At 41.9% G+C, this 18,327-nt stretch overlaps 1 protein-coding gene across 1 annotated transcript; it reads left to right on the top strand.

Annotated features, from left to right (window-relative positions):
• Window positions 1-1,400: 1,400 nt before the first annotated feature.
• Window positions 1,401-2,264, top strand: NECHADRAFT_82165 (uncharacterized protein; the record flags this gene model as incomplete). Its single annotated transcript, XM_003045381.1, has 2 exons — window positions 1,401-2,037; window positions 2,110-2,264. The coding sequence occupies 2 exons, from the start codon at window positions 1,401-1,403 to the stop codon at window positions 2,262-2,264; spliced, it is 792 nt and encodes a 263-aa protein (XP_003045427.1).
• Window positions 2,265-18,327: the final 16,063 nt, after the last annotated feature.

The following is an 18,327-nucleotide window of genomic DNA, read 5'->3' as shown; positions in this document are numbered from 1 at the left end:
CTTAGCGGCAAAGAATCATATGCAATAGACAGAAAAAAAGAGAAACTTTAATTGCGAGAGAAGGCCAACACTAGCCTATATTACATGAAGTTACCAATGATTGCGCACTCGCTAAGAATTAATATATTGAAAAGGTGATAGTACGCCTTCCTACCTTCCTACTATATTACCTCATTATCATACGATACGATCTCAACCGGAACAATAAACATTAGACGGCAAAAGAACTAATGCGAGAGTGGAATTAGGCTAGTAGGTCGCTGCGCCTTGGAGATATTGGGATTATAGCAAGACCGCCTAAATTGAGTGAGCCTATGCAGCTAAAGGACCTACATACACACAGAAATTAGAAATTAGGATAAGCAGGCAGTTCTCAAAGTCAGGCCGTTCAGCACTCTCCTGGCTTTTGGAAGCTCAAGTCTTCTAGAGACGGTGCTCTTAACCGCTTAAAGTAAGTAGGTTTTGGTTTCCACCAACACCGAAATCGACTTTTGCGGGCTACAGGTTCAGTCTCGATTGAACACAAGGCTGCGCTATCCGTCTCAGTTATCGACTCTAAAGGGTAGGTAGTAAAAAGTATGTCCAGGCAGCGACGTAAAAGCAGCTTCATCTCCGGAACTAGAAAGTCATTTAGACAATCAATAAACCTATAAAGGGGCCTAAGACGACAGGAACTGGCTTGCTTACAGATATGTGAGATATACCGCAGGGGCCAAGCCCATTCTCGGCCTTATGAGAAGAAGTTTATCCACTTTTCGGCAGGCTTCATGCTATGTCCAAGAATATTCCTATATTACAGAGCAGGATACGGCGACTTAGGCTTCTCTACGGCGGTAGCGCCCAAAAATAAGCCCTCAGTGAATCCAGATTAGGCGTCGATTAGCGTTGCGTCAAAACCGGAAAGTTATTTCGAAGACATCCAAGGCCAGTTTTTATTAGGGCGCTCGCAAACATCACACCACGAAAGCATCTCAAGCGAGCTTTGGAGGTATAAGGGTCAGAGTATGCCGACGCAATGGCTCACATGGCCAGTCGCAACGATAGAGAGGACTCATAGTCAGTCCAACAGGACTCACTTCTAGATATCTTACTCAAAAGGGTTCCCTATATCAACTTAGAAGCTTAATAGGCAAAGAGACTAAAAAAAATCATATTTCATACTCATTTATATCAAAAATCCATTCTTAGATATTACAAGGTTGCGCCGGTTCGTAATAGCTATCAGAGTTGAGCTTCATTATCTATTTTTCAATCAGCAGTGGTTCACTACTAGTAATCGTCCGAGTACGGACGCCTCCCACTCCTCGGTAGCTAACAAGGACGGAAGCAAGAGAGGTATATTAAGGCAAGGCAGTCCCTCAGTGACCAACGTCTAAATCGTCATTTCATTTGCAATAGCCATGGCACCTAGCAAGGGAAAGGAAAAGAAGCCCACGGCAGTACCCTCAGCTAAGAGTGCGAGAATAACGAGATCGAAGCATCTACAAAAACAGCTTAAGCAAAAAAAGGCCTCACTAGAACGCGCGTCTACAGCCTATAATAAGGCAAGTCCAGAAAAACAACGCGAGATTAATGGCATGCGTAATGAGGTCACTACGTTCCGTGCGGTTGCCGAGTCGATGGTTATAGACCCGCCTAACCAGGGACCAAACGAAAAAAGAGACACTCTCCAAGACAATGCGGGTCTAGAAGGAACGAATGGAAATAACGGTAGCCTCTCCCCAATAGGGCCCCCGTCCGGCAATAGCACATCATCTTTCCAGAATGATAATAGCTCAAAGGCACCTAGAAATCTCGGCGGCGACGGCGAAAATGAGCCTAGGCACGAGCCTAGGGCGGCAGATAAAGGAGGGCAACTACAAGAACCAGAGACAGGGCGCGGCGGGATAGGGCCTAATGTTATAGAGTCCATTGAGGCTGACGAACCGAATGGATCTTTGTTCCTCCAAGATAATAATGAAACGACAGAGTTTAAAGATCCAGAGTATAGCAAGCCGCTATTGACTATCCCGACAACAAGTGGCGTGAGCGAAGAAGGTATAAAGACAGTCGGATAGTTTAGTAAGCACCTTCGCAAGTACATCAACATATATGGGAAAAAGAATTCAGCAACCTATCGCCTAGAGAACCATGCATTCCCCCGTAGCTATGCGGAAAATCCACCAGAAGATAAGAACGTAGGAAGTGCGAAGAACAGATTTGGAGACACACTGCCAGGTATCGGCAGACTCCACTATCCCAATGCGGAAGCACCTAGGATCTAGGGAGTTACCTAGCGGGGCTTGAATTCGGGTGACTTAGAGCACGACTTGGAGCTCATCGATCCCGGATATAACGAGCCTTTCACCCATACTATCACTTACGTTCTCGTGGGATAGACAATAGATAGAAAGGAGGAGAAGAGGTAGGAAACGCGAACCGCTTATCAAAACATAATCGGAAGTAAGTCTTTAGCCGATATCCACATTTACAAGGCTGCGGTCGAGTCTCAACATAGGTACATCGCGGCCATGGAGGGCCGGCGGAGGGCGATCAGCAGGTCGCCATCCGTTCCCCTTCTGGTCGGGGACCTCAACATGGCGAGGGGCGGGACCCGGCCGTCAAGGCGCATGGGCAAATCATCACGGAGCAGGGGAGGGCTGTCGCAAAGCGATAGAGGATCTTCACCAGCTCAATTCTTGCCGTCCCCCAGGTCCACCGTGTCCCCCCAGCGGCGGACGAAGGGCATAGTTAATCTCAGGGAGGCCAAAGCGGCATTTATCGAAGACTAGCTTGAACTGCGAGACGCCGAAGACTTTTCAAAACTAAGCGCGACCGACCAGCAACAATGCGTAGAGGCCTGGAGGATTCATAAGTCGAAGGCTTTGACATAAGAGAATAGGAAACAGGAGGCGTGATAGCGCAGCTTCTGAAGCCTGCATTGTCTTGGTTTTCGTCTTTGATGTTGCTTCGGGAGGTGTAGGCTTTCAAGCGAGGGGACTGATGATCAAGGACCGCCATTTGATGATTTCTCTTTTTTTGTCCTGGAAATCAAGCTAAGGGCTATTATTACCTAGATGAGTCATGGTTTTGTGGTGTTTCTTTTCTCTTTTTTTCTTTTCTATTTGTTAGGTCATAAAATTAGGATAGGAAATTTATATCCGGGTTGCTTTCATTGCTTACACCAGTCTCTGGTGCGGCTGTTTCTTAGGTGACAAAGATCGGTGGGTACCCCGAAAGCAGGGACGTGAGTTAAAATATAAGAACACGGAATCAAATAACCACTAACTATGTACACCCTATAGCCAGTGGTCCTCCATGTTTCCTTCCTCCATTATATCCTCGATGCTATCAAAACGAATCCCAATAGACTCAAAGGCAAAAGGGATAAAGTTTCCTTTGCCGTGATGGACATTATCAGGACTAATATCATCAAGAAGAACAGCGTCGTACAGCAAACCAAGCCACTACCTAGTCTTCACTATAAATATCTACTTCTAGATCTAGGGTAGTTATACCCGGGACGACTCTATTGTGTTCCTCCCATAAGGGCCATGAGTCAGTCATGACCAGAGTATTAGGCTATAACACAAAATACCCATATAGTTTCCAGCAAAGATATCCTCTATTAGTCTCTACCCTCTCGTATCCCATCGGATGCTCTCGTCTTCTGCTATGAGTTGTTGGCCATATGGGCTCACCAGAAAAGAACACCCGGGAATAGGCCATCAAGCCGCTAAGGCTTAGTAGGGGAAACCCGTCGCTCTGGCATCTTCGTATGCCTTAGATAATCATCCTATAGAGAACATCCCGGATAGGGTAGCCAAGACGCTCGCTATCGGTCTCAGTCCATGGGAAAAGCCAACAGTCGACGTCGCACTTCTTAAATTCTTCTCTCTCATAAGCTCTAAATTATAACCCTAGGAACGAATTGCCGTCAAAGCAAAACGTCTAAGGACATTCACACTTAATGGCATATCTGCAAACAGCTATCAGATGTGGAACATAAGGGGGACGGTGGTATCAAGCGCATACCCTCGGAGCTCTTTCAGGAGCTTTACTTAGTCGGGCTTCTTCTCAAAGCTACCATCGAGGATAGTGGATGGTCGGATCAGGTTCCTCTTTATCTCCCCAATGAGGACGATGCGGCCATTCTAGACAAAGTAGTAGTCAATAACTACGCCACCACGATCCTCTTTGCATTGCAAGGTGACAGGTGGGTACAGAGCAAACTTTGATAGAATAGGTGCAACAATCTCCTAGCAGAGATAGGTTTCTATGTCAGCCTAAGTGTTAAGTTTCCATCCAGCCCGAGGGTTAGGCTAGAAAGAAGGCTGGCTTCGCCTGAGCGTGTCATCAGAACGCTTAGGAAAGAACGCAGACCAGTCGGCCCAGATTCGACCGTCGTTCATAAGTTGGGTATAGATTATTATCTGCTCCTTGGCAGTGGCCGGAAGCTTCTTAGTCCAGCTTTTATAGATAATCGACCGTTTGCGTTCGTTGTGTATATAATTATTAGGGTGCTAATAGAGGATATCTAGCGTATTTATCGTGTAGATTTAAAGTTGGTTAAGGATAATAAGAAGTATGTGTGGGCTGAGGAGAACGCCTGCAATATATAGTCATGGAAGTAATGCGAATTTAGTTGTAGGTACCCCCTTGAGCCCATGGGGAAACAGACCTCTACCAAGAAACTTACAAGTTGAGGACCAACTGACCTACGTTGCACATTTGACCAACAAGAGAAGCCGGGACAATTATCATGGGGAAGAGCCCAAGAGCCCTGCTGTTGCTTGTTCATGCAGGGAGTAGAACGGCCGCGACTGTGTTAGCCTGCTTCTTATCCAAGCATAATAACAAAACTAAACCCCTCACAGAGGGGTATCTGCCATTTTCTCTTGAGCAAACCAATTAGGACTCAGCATAGGTGCCTTCTCGATTCCTCAACCGGGACAAACTTAGTATATAGCTAATAACCTCAGCCACCGAGCCTCACTCTTTCCCACACCCATTTTTTATCTATTTATAGTATTCACCAGGATTTTAATTGGCAATATGCACGATAGCGTATTATTACCTATTGACGTACTACGAAGGTTACGTTGGCCGCCCAAACAGATACGTCGCATCGTTTAGCGCATTATCCAATATCAAGGATAGGGATCGCCCTTCACCAATAGTAACGTGATGTAGCCACGCGGAAGACTTCTATAAACTCCATATTCTTTAACAGAGATGTCATAGCCACGAAATGGACGACTCCACTCCATGTTCTCTGACAGGGATGCAAAAGCCACTAAATGGCAGACTCCACTCCAAAGAGCTTATAATACCCCCTGCTCCTATCCCCCTGAGCCCAAGCAGGCCGCCTCCACAGAGGATTGGCCCGGAGCTTCGGCGGGGTAACACAGCGTAAACACCACTGGGCGTTAAGGGACAGGCTTAAGACAGGGACAAGATTACCGAATGGAAAATTCGCACACCTCCATGGACATAAGCTCATACAATTCCCCATTTTCACCAAGGGCTCAGAAAAGAGAGACATATATATAACACACCCATCCAACTCGCAAGTCTATAACCACAGCTTAAGGCGCATAAAGAGCCAGCAAGTAGGCCAAGGAACCAGTACATAGACGACGGATCCGAAACCGCCGAGCAACACGTTGCCCTAAGGGCTGCCAATAGCCAGGTCACCTAGTTGAGCGAGACCGACGTTCAAGAAGTATAGAGCCCGACTGCCTGCACATACTGGAACTGCAAGGATGACCTTAAGACAGCAACTATGTGAGGTTTTATGATCATTACAGCTTAGGTTACTTATAGAGTGTGTTATTTGGAGAGTGACAACCGAGGGAAGGTCACGAGATGCCAAAGCAAAGCCACTAGCAAGTTACAAAGCAGAACCAAGTAGGAAGTTCATTAGAAGGAAGCGAAACGGTAGATATTCACCGCCATAAATTCAAATTAATAATAAACTAAAAAAGGTAAATAGAAACTACTTAAGAGCCATAAGGACATCGACCTTTTATCCGCTTCACTCTGATTTTTAGCATCAACGCAGCATATCACTACGGGAATCAGCCATCCAATAGACCCACCGTCTCGTAAAGAAACTACTCTAACTTCAAATCTAAAGTTTAGCCCGTCTTATTCTTTTACCTAAGCCTTAATGCAATTTTTAGCAAGATAAAGACCCATTTTATCCTTCCACTTTTTCATAGATCAAACAATAGAAAGGCATTCAAGATTCTTCAGGGCGGCTTTTGACTTCCTAGGCCCGCCCCCTCTGGGTTATATCCCTAATACGCTAGCACCACAGGGCCATATTTTAGCTATAGTTAAATCACGGTTATCCACCCGCAATTCAACGGTAGCATTCCAATTTCAAACTTCTAGTGGCCATAGATAAACTAAATGCCGTCTTCGGGCGTTAGGGCCTCTAGCGCCATTTTTAGTACAGGTAGATCCACCGACTCATAGTTAAAAATAAGCTTATATATCAAGGTTTAGATCCAATTATGCTCAAAGTACAGTTCCTTTTCTAGGTTCATTCTAGAAAAAAATAAGGTCGCCAACAAAAGACATAATCAAGCTTTTCTAGGCAGCGATCCAAGACTCTAACCAGAGCAGGAGGAACAAAGCCACTAGGACTAATTAACAACGGCTTCTTCCCACCACTCTCCATCATCACATTTCTAAGCTATCGCCCCCTCTCGACGCCATTCAAATTTAGGTAAAGGGCTAACAGATCAGCTCAGACACATAGTCCACGCAATAGAACCTAGTAGCTTCGCTAACAAAAAAAGGCTCCGCTAGAAATCTTCTCAGATATCCCGATATCCAGGCGCAAAGCCACTTAAACAGATTCATGGTATAGGTCAGCATCATACCTATTCCAGAGGCATAAGTTAACCATCTCAGCAGACTCATACCTCTCGTCCCACTTGCTCTACCATTCTTCTAGACCATTAGAGTATCAAGCGAGCGACACCAGCTCTACCAAAAATACTCCCAAGCCTTTAGGTTACCTAGCAGAGGTGGAATCAGAGTCATAGCTATACCCATATATGCATAGCCTTAAAGGCTTTCCTTAAACTAACCACACCCGAAACTCGCTAAATCGACTAAATAACTCTACTAGACCCCGATAAAACTAAATATAATGCGAGGATGCTAATTTAATGATACGTGAGCCCGCTCGCATGGCTATCGATGCGGTCGTAGGTAACCGATATCGGAGATCTAGGCGTAATTAAGCTCTCGCAACTTTAACGTAAGCACTACTATAACTATAGCTACTTCTTAGTACATAGCGAGCACAAATATCCGGCAGGATACATAAAATAAGAACGAGTATCTCTATCTTTGACATAGCTTAAATACGCTCTTTAAGCTGGTTGCTTTATTCGGATCCCATAGCTCGGCCTATACCTGCAACTCTGCGGTAATAATAGGGCCTTAATACACATAAAGAATCTTTAGAATAGCCTAGTAAATCACTACCTTATTGCCCCTATGACTTATAAAGGGGGGCCCAGGTGCATTTATAGATTATTGATTTTCTCTGGCGTAATAAGTAGGTAAAGATACTTATTAAGAATTCCTCGGTCTTCAAGATCGATAGAAATATTCGGCGTATCGTTGATCTCTATGCCGCCTACTCCTAGGATCCCAAGGAAGAGAATATAGGCCTTAGTTATTGCCATCGAAGCCAACTCGGACGACGCTTCGTGGTTAGATATTCTTATAAGTGCCTAGGTCCCTGAATTCCTTTTAAAACAGTTCTGTCTTAAAAGAGATACGTTGCTAAAAATAGAAGTTTAAAGCTACGTGCGCTCGGTATCCTTCATTCTACCTATTCCAGCCATGCCGAACAAAGGAGGGCTACATGGCGACCCTATCAAGATCGGCCGTAGAAAGGCGTGAAAAGCTCTCCCTAGACTACGCAGAGGCTCGGGTCGGTGATAGGCTTCCAGACCAGCCATGATGTTATTTTGTTCCATTCCGGTCAGCGCCGTGCTATTAACTTCGAGTTTGGATACGGCTGCGATAGGTACAAGATGCCTGGAACATCGTTGTCGTTGATATTGGCCATTTCCGCTACGCTACAAAAGAGTAGCTCAAGGGCTATGGATAACTAAATTTTGTAGATTGCTGATAGACTAGTGGCCCCGTGGGCTACTCGTGGGCTCGTGGGCTACTCGTGGGCTCATGGGCTAACTCGTGGGCTCATGGGCTAACTCGTGGGCTCGTGGGCTACTCGTGGGCTCATTGGCTACGAGCCGCCCAATCCTAACGAGATTAATTCCCCCCCATTTTGCTTTTTCCTTCTGGGGGCATTAATCATCGAGGCCATTATGAGTGGCTGGCTGAATCTACCACACACAGGAAGAATAAACAGATTAGGATAGGGGTGGGTAGGGATAAGATGCTCACTCTCGGGCCCCTATCATGATTACGGCCGGGTCTGGCCCACTGGTTCAATCTCGAGGCACTCCCAGTCAGACACGGGGCTCGTGGACCTGGTTCCCGAGCCGGTCTTAGCGCACTTGGCTGACTGTGGAGCATATTATCCCCACGGCGTGTGATCAGATGGAAAATGGGCATGCACACACACCGCGACAGGGGTATAGACACCAAGGACGCAGGGGTGGGATATCGGAGACATAGGAGAGGACAATATGGGAGTTATAGGAGATATGGGAGACATAAGAGACAAATGACAACCTCTGCTTGGGTATTACGATCTTCGGGCTCAGTTAACCCATCGAGGGCCGGGCTACAACTATAATAAAGAACAGATACTTAGGTATTACGTATCATTTTACAAAAAGTTTAGGTATAAACATCTATCTACATTAGTGGGTGCACTGATATCCTATGGCGATAAAAATACAAAAAGGCCACTACCCTCGTGGTTCGCCTAGTAAGCCTCAAGTTGCCTTATTCGCCTTGCCCGCCTCCTTCTTGCCTAACTCTGCTCTTTTGCCCCTATCACCGTATTCAGAGACGCTAGGCTAAGCTTCACTACTACACTTACACGAACTATCGATTCTTAGGCTATCAGTATCAAGCCAAAGATAGATGCCGCTGCATTGCCTCGAACGGAGACTAAGACTTCTCTTTCTTATTTCACCATAACCAGCCCATCTGCTAATAAGCAAAGTATTCGTCTAAAGTCACATAGCCTGGCCAAAGATTCAAAAGAGTCGCCCGATCTTGCTAAGCTCATATAGCTTATTAAATATTAATCGCGTATACTATAAAGCGCTATAGACTACTAAGTTAAACCCTCTATTAGGCTACGCTAGAAAAACTTCTAGAGCAGGCAATTATTAGCGCTTACAAAAGATAACTTACCCCTAGCCTATATTTCGGTATACAAACATAAAAGAAAGTATATTTCTGCCTACTTCGGATCTAGGCGCGCATCTTATACAGAGATATACCTCTTGCAAAAGATTATATTAATAACTCTACTTGCCGGATTGCCTTGATCTGCGAATGCGTATATCATAAGTTTAATTAATTGGGATTCCTAGGCAGATGACGGGCAGGCGGATACCTTTTCGCAGAAGACACCATACTACTCATCATTATATAGGAAGCCATCCAACAAGACAACACGGGTTCCCTTCTCATAGCTTGCATTTCAGATAACATCCAGCATCAATGAGGCATAAAATGCCATGCCATTGCATACCCCTAACCCCCTAATATCCCCCCCTCTAACTAATTCCCCTTCGCTATCTCCCAAGGCTCTAATTACAAATCCGCAAGCAGACGACATTACTTAATATCAGCACAATAAACGGCCCCCAGCCCCACCAACGCCCAAACCCGCTCATCCATACTCAGTGCATTCTTAACAGCAAAAATCCCATCGGGAAATATGCCAGTGTCCTCGTCGACATCGAGGACCCAGACTCCCTCGTCGTTTTCATCAGAAGGAACCCCAATCTTTCTCACAATCGAGACAATTAGGTCGAACTCGTCAAGCGCATAGCACTCCCCGCCAATATCTAAGTCTCTTCCCTCATGGTTCGGATTATACCATCCTCCACCGAATAGCCGGAGCTTATTGCAGAAGGTATCTTCTTCTTTCTTAGGGACATCAAGACGCTCGGTCGATAAGAACCGGTCGATATACAGGTACTAAAGCTCCAGGGCGTCCAATTCGGACAACCAGATACCGCCTGAGGAGGGGTAGCATGCTACTTGGCCTATATGGATGCTATAGCGGGTAGTAGGGAGAGGACAGGGCTAGCCCTAATGCTCGAGAGCGGAGCTAGCGAATCCACCGGAGGCAGACTCGGAAAGGTCTGATTCCTGCGATGGGGCTAAGAAGGGTAGAATTAATGAAATGGAGGCGAAGGAGTAGTAGCTAAAAAGAGCCATGAGGAGGATTGAGATTATTATGAATATCATAGTCACCGGCTGGCGCCAGTATGGGGGCTTAGATATTGGCTGTATGTCGGTCGCGACGGGTTATTGAGTGTTTTTGGCCATAGTCGTCGAGCTGAAGGGATTTATGAGAAAAGCAGAAACAGGGCGCTTAGAACTTGAAGTTACGGAATTACTTATGGGTCAAGTTGTTTCAGAAGTTCGCATATATTAGTTCTAGAACTAAACAATTAGTCCGTCGGATACGCTGGGGTTTACGAGGTAAGCGTCGATTGTGAACAAATGACGAAAAGAAAAGTCTCTGAAATGACAGGCCAGGTTGCAGAATATGGAGAATGGGGCTAACATCAGCTAATTATGCTTATTGCAGCCTAGAACTCTGAACGCCAACCCTAGGCTCACTAATAATATCCATCTCTCTCTATACTACTATTGGCATGTAACTTATAAGTCAACAAGGTGATACATTAGGGAATTAATACTTAAGGTCTCTTCCACGCCCGCCCCTCTGATCAAGGTTCATCCGGTTGATACACTTCGGCCTCCAGAATTCAAGTATCTCCTCTATAAGATTAGGGAGATCCCACTCCCAGTGACAGATCTTGGACATGACCGAGTTGATGGATTCGTACATGACCAGCTCCGACCGCGAGGGCCTGCGCGGGTGAGCTAGGACTGTATAGACCGACGAGCAGCGAGAAATGATTTGCTCTTTCGATGTGACGCTGCTGTCGGGGTCGGATACTCGGTACTCAAGGTAGGGCATAATAATTGCGTGGGTTAGCTCATAGATCTTAGTGATAATTGCATTTACCTCATCCAACGTATCATAGTTCCAATCAAGTGCGTCAGCTATCTCCTTCGTACGAGTCCGACGTTGGGCCTCAACAACCTTGAACAAAGCTTGCCAGTCAATGCCGGAGCACCCACTGATCTTAGAGGTCGATCGCGCTATCTCTAGCAGCCATGATTGGACCGTTTCGACATCCGACTCATCAATATCCAGCAATCAATGGCCTCTTCGAAGGCCCCGGCCGTTCTCGAACGTCTAATTACCCACGATGCCGCTATAGTGGGAACTAACCAGGCTCATCAATACAGGATCATAGAAAGATACCATCCGACAAAGATCCAGTTTAACCCTCGATAGAGGCGATCTACTATCACCACAGTAGCCGTAATGCCCGCTCGAGTTCCGAAGCCACTCCCAGGAGCCCTGCTCGGAGAAGCTGTTCCCAACCCCTCGAGGAGGCTGTCAGTTCGGGTCCTGCGGAAGCTATTTGTTGTTCTCGTTCTCTAGGTTGCCGGGCGCGGTGATGTTGGTGACGAAGAGCTCTTGAATGTCGTCGGCAGAGTAGTTGCAGATGAGAACCTCGAAACCTGCATTCATCCTCACGGCACCGTCGATGCTAAGGTCGGAGACGAGATAGCATAAGTCGAGCGACCGTTGATCCTCGTCGTATATGAGATAGTAAGACGGGTAGAGAGGAACGTTGCCCTGGAGGAGCGCGATTTATGAATCAAGTGTGCCGGCCGACGTCAACGTTATAGACTGGCCGTCGAAGTAGAGGCTTACACATACAATAGGGAATCGCTGGTTCCTTCGGAGATACCTACGGAAATTTAACCATACAGGAGACTTATTAGAATGAAAGAGCTCTCTCAAATTCGACGTATAGTAGGCTACTCAGGCATCGAATGCGAAGGACTTAGGCTTGCTAGGAGGACCATGACTCTGCGTGGTGGCATGGGAATCCTCGCAGTCTTGCAACATCTATGTGGGTTGCAGGCAGGCAGAGTACGTGTGTGTGTGCAGAGATGGCCCCTTGACGCGAGAGGTAGGGGTCCTTAGAGGATCGATGTTAGAGGCGCTACTATACTGCACAGTAGCAGCGCAGTGCAGCCAGTGCACCCCGGAATAGAGCCCCACTAGAATCAGCGCCCGCCGCGGGGTCGGGCAGCTAGTCAGGTCCAACCTTTCGGGAGCTAAATTAGTGACGCTAGGGTAGGGCCATCATCTTCCATCTCCAGCGCTCCAGCATCAAGAACTACAGGCAGGGCTCTATCGGCCAAAAGTCATCATCTCCAATAAGATTATTATACTTTGCACACTGAGGCGAGACATGGCTAGCCAGTCTAGCAAAGGTGATGAACAGTTCTCGCGTGGATAAGGAGGAAAGATCGATGCCTCAAAGGACATAAATACCTATTCGTTTATGAAGATTATTATAAATTGCCTCAAGTGCTTAGCGAGTACTTTAAGGAACCCTAGAGGCACGCCTTAGATAATTATTAGCTAAGGAGACTTAGAGTATTAACCATAGTACGCATTATAAGTATTAGAAATCTATTTAAATTACTCTATAGAAAGACTAATAATATAATCTTATTTAAGATTAGTGCCCTTCTAGGTTATTAAACTTAGAGCTCTTAGTTATAGTTTGGAAGCGAGGGAGGCATTTTTAGTAGAAAATTCTCTTTATAATATATACATAGTATAGTATTTATTGCCGAATTTTACTTTATATTTTAATATCTTAGATATAATTAAAATATCTTATAGACCCTTAGGTAGTAGATTTACTAGTTATATTTTGCTAATACTAGTTAGTCATGCTATGGATTCCTACTTATATCCTAGCAAAGTTTTTGTTCTCTGGCTTTAGCATGGTCTCTAATATCATAACCTGATATGCACCTAACCTCTGAAACATACGTGACTACCCTATACCTAAAGGCATCTATTAATTAGCGAAGGATTAGTCTAAAGCTAGATTACTATAATCTAAGGAATACTATGATCTTAGGATTATAGCGCTCCCTAAAAGACTATAATCCCCCTTATAACCTATTAAATATATAAAATATACTTATTTATATTTTCTTATATACTCGCTACCTTAGTTATTAATATAACTTAATTATATTTAATATCTTTAAGTATATTACTAGATATAATATTATAATACCTCGGTTTAGGATAATACTAATAATCTAGTACTAATATAAACCTAGTATGACCGGTTTATCCCTTGGACCTAACCACGATTGTTATAAAGAATATATAGCCAAAAGAATTATTAAAATAAGAAAAAATAATAATAAGATAAAATATTTAATTAAATAAAAGGATCACCTTAAATCTAAGAATACTTAAGAACCCCTAAAATATCTTATAAATTTATAATACCTCTTAAAGAATTTCTATTAATAATAAAAGGAATACTTAAAGTACTAAGGAAACTAAAATCTAAAAGATCTATATAAATTATAATATAGATATCCTTAATTAATAAGGACTCTTATTAATTAATTTATTTTAATTTTTTAAGAGTATTAACCCCTTTCTTTATTAATTTAACCCTATAAGATATTAATAAATACTTTTACCTCTAATATAACTCTAATTAAAATAGCAACTTATTTAACTTATACTAAGTATATTTAAGATTCTTATAATAAGAATTTAATAAAGCCTTAATAATAGCCTCTTAATTATCTTGTCATGACCTGACATGCACTAACCCCCGAGACACACGTGACTACCCTATACCTAAGAGGCACCTACTAATTATCAAAAGATCGGTCTAAGACTGGATCACCACGATCCAAGGAATACCGTGATCCTCGGATCACGGCGCTCCCTAGGAAACCATAATCCCCTTATAGCCCAATAAGTATATAGAGAATACTTATTATACTTTCTTATGTATTAGCTACCTTAGCTATTAATATAACTTAGTTATACTTAATACCCTTAAGTATATTACTAGATATAACTTATACCCCGTTTAAGACAACGCTAATAATCCCCTGCTAATATAAACCTAATATAACCGGTTTATCCCTTAGACCTAAATACGATCGTTATATATTAATAGCTCTTATTTAGAGGATTACTCGCATTACCTTGAACAATATCGAACGCAATAGCTACTTAGGCAAACCCCATTAATAATAACCAGTAGGTCCTACCTACCGGTCACCTACTCGCTATACCTACGCAAGTCCCCCCAACTAACAAAGAGATGGACGAAGCGGATAGCTCTGACGATGAAGAAGTCAAGCAGCTCTGAGCCTAAATTACTACTATGAGCACTAAGATAGATAGACTCCGCGAACTCATTAAAAGGATAGACTAGACCTAGCGCACTTAGAATACATAATACCTAAACGGCATCTAAGACCTTAATAACCTAGCTACCGCTACTATAAGAGGCAAGGATATAGGAGAAATCTTAAAGCTAAACCCATTAGAGATGTTCGACGGAACTATATATAAGCTATTAACCTTCCTTACGTAGCTTCGCGCTTTCATAACCTATTACTTAACCCAGTTCACCTTAGCGGCCAATAAAGTTTAATATGCCGCAGGAAGGCTTAAAGGTCACGCTGCCGCATAGTTTAAACCGGTCATAAGGGAATACTATATAACTCTATTCGCCGGACTCTCGCCACGAACTAGTAATCTATACTCGAGCTATGAAACCTTCGAGGCCGCGCTTTAATAAGCTTTCGGAATAATTAACGAGAAGGGATAAGCCGAAAGGGAGATTAAGACCCTTAAATAAACCCGATTAGCCTTAGAGTATGGAACGAAGTATCTCTAACTCGCCTTAAAGCTTAACTAGGATTAAGAACCCCTAATATCCCTCTTCTTTAATAGACTTAAGAAAGAAATATAGGTAGAGCTATATAAGGAAGATCGACCCGATAACCTCGTCGATTATATTAATAGAGCAATTAGAATTAATAACTAATAGTTTTTATAGAAGAAATTATAGAACCCTAGGTTTAGCAATAAGGTAAGTACCCCATAGTTTAACGCTAATTAAGGACAATTATAATAACCCGATATATCCTATAGAACCTAGGCCGGACCTATATAACTCGGGATGACCTAATAAAGAACCACGAGCATTAAATACTACTATTACTATAAGAAGGGCCATAAAGCTAATAAATATAAGAAGAAGCAATGAGATATCTAGGAAGGACGCTATTAACCTCGATAGTAACTATAACTCCCCGAAGGTAAGAAATAGGTAAGATTCGCATAGGCAAATAATAAACCTTAGATAGCTATTCGTACTACTAAGACCCTTAGAATAGCGAGGCATAGATACGATAAGACTAGCCTTTACCTAGGAGAAGTTACTATGCTATACGCATAAGTATACCTCACCTAGGAATAGGTAGAGTATAATATTAATATTAGATAAAGCTATGCCGATAGGCTATATAAAGCCGAATAACTAAAGAAGCCCAAAATAGTAAACCTTATTATACCTATAGTGGAATAGAAACCGCTACTAGAGCTACCTAAGAAGGAGGGGGCCCCGGATAATATAAAGACTATTGCGGTGCTCCGATGCGCTACTAGCTAGCCTAATGAACAAAAGGCATAAACCCTATTGATAAACTAAGAATAAGCCGACTACTAAGAAGCCGCTATAGAAGGATTTAACTATAAGAAATAGATCATAGGGTATAATAAGAGCAAATAATCCTAGATACCCGCTATAGTCTATCGCAGGGACTGCTAATAGAATGATCCTATGTAATGCGACCGTATGCTATGCCCCTGATACTAGGTTAAGGTATTATGAGAATATGATAAGATCTGCGAACAATAAAGAGTAGACCGATATAATAAATTACTATATAATAACTAGATCGCTAAGATAGCGAGCAATAGCCTAACTTAGGCATAAATTACGAACTATACTAAGGATCCCTAAGAGGACTAATAAAAAGAACTTATATAAATAAGGAGAAGAATATAAAAAACTAACGAAGAATTATAAGAGGAAAACCCCTACCTATATTTATACGACGAGAATAATAACCGATACTAGAGTAATATATAGGAATAATATATCTAGACGGCACGAGAATATATAGATACCTTCGATAAATAAGAAATCTATATTCGCGCTTACTACCGGGAATTAGTAGAAAACCCTTAATACCTAGAAGCATATTTTAACCTATAAGATAATATGCGAATATACCTAATATACTAAGGGCATAATAGTATCTCATGGATATTATACTAATAGCATTAGTGCGATACCTACCGGAGAGAGAAGTAGGAATAAGACTATTTCCCCGTCGCATTGCTATATTAACCTAATAATAAATTATATCTATGGTATAAAATAAAAGGCTACTAAGTCTTCTATTAGTATAACTCTATCGGCGTAGCCTATATACGATACGACGATAAACTCTATTATGCTATTTAGGAATAAAAATAGGTTACCTATAAAATTAAGGACTAATAGAAATAGATTAGCTAGTAGGAATAAGAAGACCTAGGAGCTTAAAAAGAAAGAAGCTACTAGGAGTATCTACATAATTAGATCGATAACCACGACTACGAAGTATACAGCAAAAGCGAGTATAAATTCGACTATATAAGCTATTGGCTATTAAAAAACTAGATACCCTATCCGGAATAGGGCAATGGGTGGATAAATAAGGAAACCTATTACCTTAGAAGGCCCTCTACTCTACGACTAGAGCATATAGGCGATAATGCCTAGAATTAAAAATACGAGTTAAGGGAGAATAATTAAACGCTTTAGTGGATAGCAAAGCTAAGTAGAACTATTTCGACCTAGTAGTAATAAATAGGCTTAAGCTACTATGGAGGCATAAATATAAGCCCTATACGGTATATAACCTCGAAGGAATACCTTTTGACTACGATAATAAAGTTATTAACTATGAGATTAATTACCTTAAGGTTTTTATTAAAGGAAAGAATTAAGGAGTCTCATTCGATATTATACTAAACCAAAGCTATGATCTTATGCTCGGGTATCTATAGTTATAACGCTTTAACCTATATTTCGACTAGAGAACTAGCTAGATGCTCTCTTATGATACCGAGATATCCTCTATATTAAATGACGACTTAGATCAGAGATCTTAGACTTCTATTAATAATAGAGAAGTTAGGAAAAGGCAAATACGAGATATCTCTCTACCTATAGGGATAAAATATAAATACCATAATAGATAAAAACGATAGCGATAATAAATAATTATATATATTATATAATAGTTCTATATACTTAAGAAAGATCTTAAAAGACCTAAAAGGGATAGCCCGGAAGAAAAACGACTTAAGAATATACTATAGAAGTACCGTATCTATAAATAACTCTTCGCAGAAGAACTTAAAATAAGTCTACCAGAATATATATCCTATAACCTTAAAATTAAGTTTATTAATAGGAAGTAACCCGGCTTTAGTAAACTATACCTACTTAACGAAGCATAACTTCTAGTATTAAAGGAATATATTAAAGATATAACACGGAAAGGATATATTAAGGAAAGTAAGTTATCTATCGGATACCCTATTATATTTATTCCGAAGAAGAACGGCAAGCTCTGACTTTATATCGATTTTAGAATGCTTAATGCTATTATAGTCAAAGATTATATATTACTGCCCCTTATTAGTAAGTTAAAGGATTGACTTTTTAGAATAAAGTATTTTATAGTACTCGATCTTAAAGGAGCCTATAACCTTATTTAGATTAAAGAGAGATATAAATAGAAAACCGCTTTTTATACTAAGTATAGACTATTTGAGTACCTCGTTATGCCCTTTGGACTTATTAATGCACCCGCTATATTCTAATAAATGATTAATAATATGCTATAAGAATATCTAGATATATTTATTATATATTACCTAGATAATATCCTTATCTTCTTTAAAACGAAAGAAAAATACATGGAATATATCTATAAGGTACTATAGATATTATAGGACGCTAAGTTACTAATAGAACCTAAGAAAAGCAAATTCTACGCCTCGGAAGTAGAATTCCTCGGATATATTATCTCTCATAATAAGATATATATGGACCCTAAAAAGGTTTCCGCAGTCAGAAACTAGAAGGAACTAATAAATATTAAGGA

The sequence above is a fragment of the Fusarium vanettenii genome, assembly GCF_000151355.1.
Source record: "Fusarium vanettenii 77-13-4 chromosome 6 genomic scaffold NECHAsca_20_chr6_4_0, whole genome shotgun sequence".
NCBI lineage: Eukaryota > Fungi > Ascomycota > Sordariomycetes > Hypocreales > Nectriaceae > Fusarium > Fusarium vanettenii.
The sequence above is the reverse complement of the archived record's forward strand: the minus strand, read 5'-3'. Positions and strand labels throughout refer to the sequence as shown.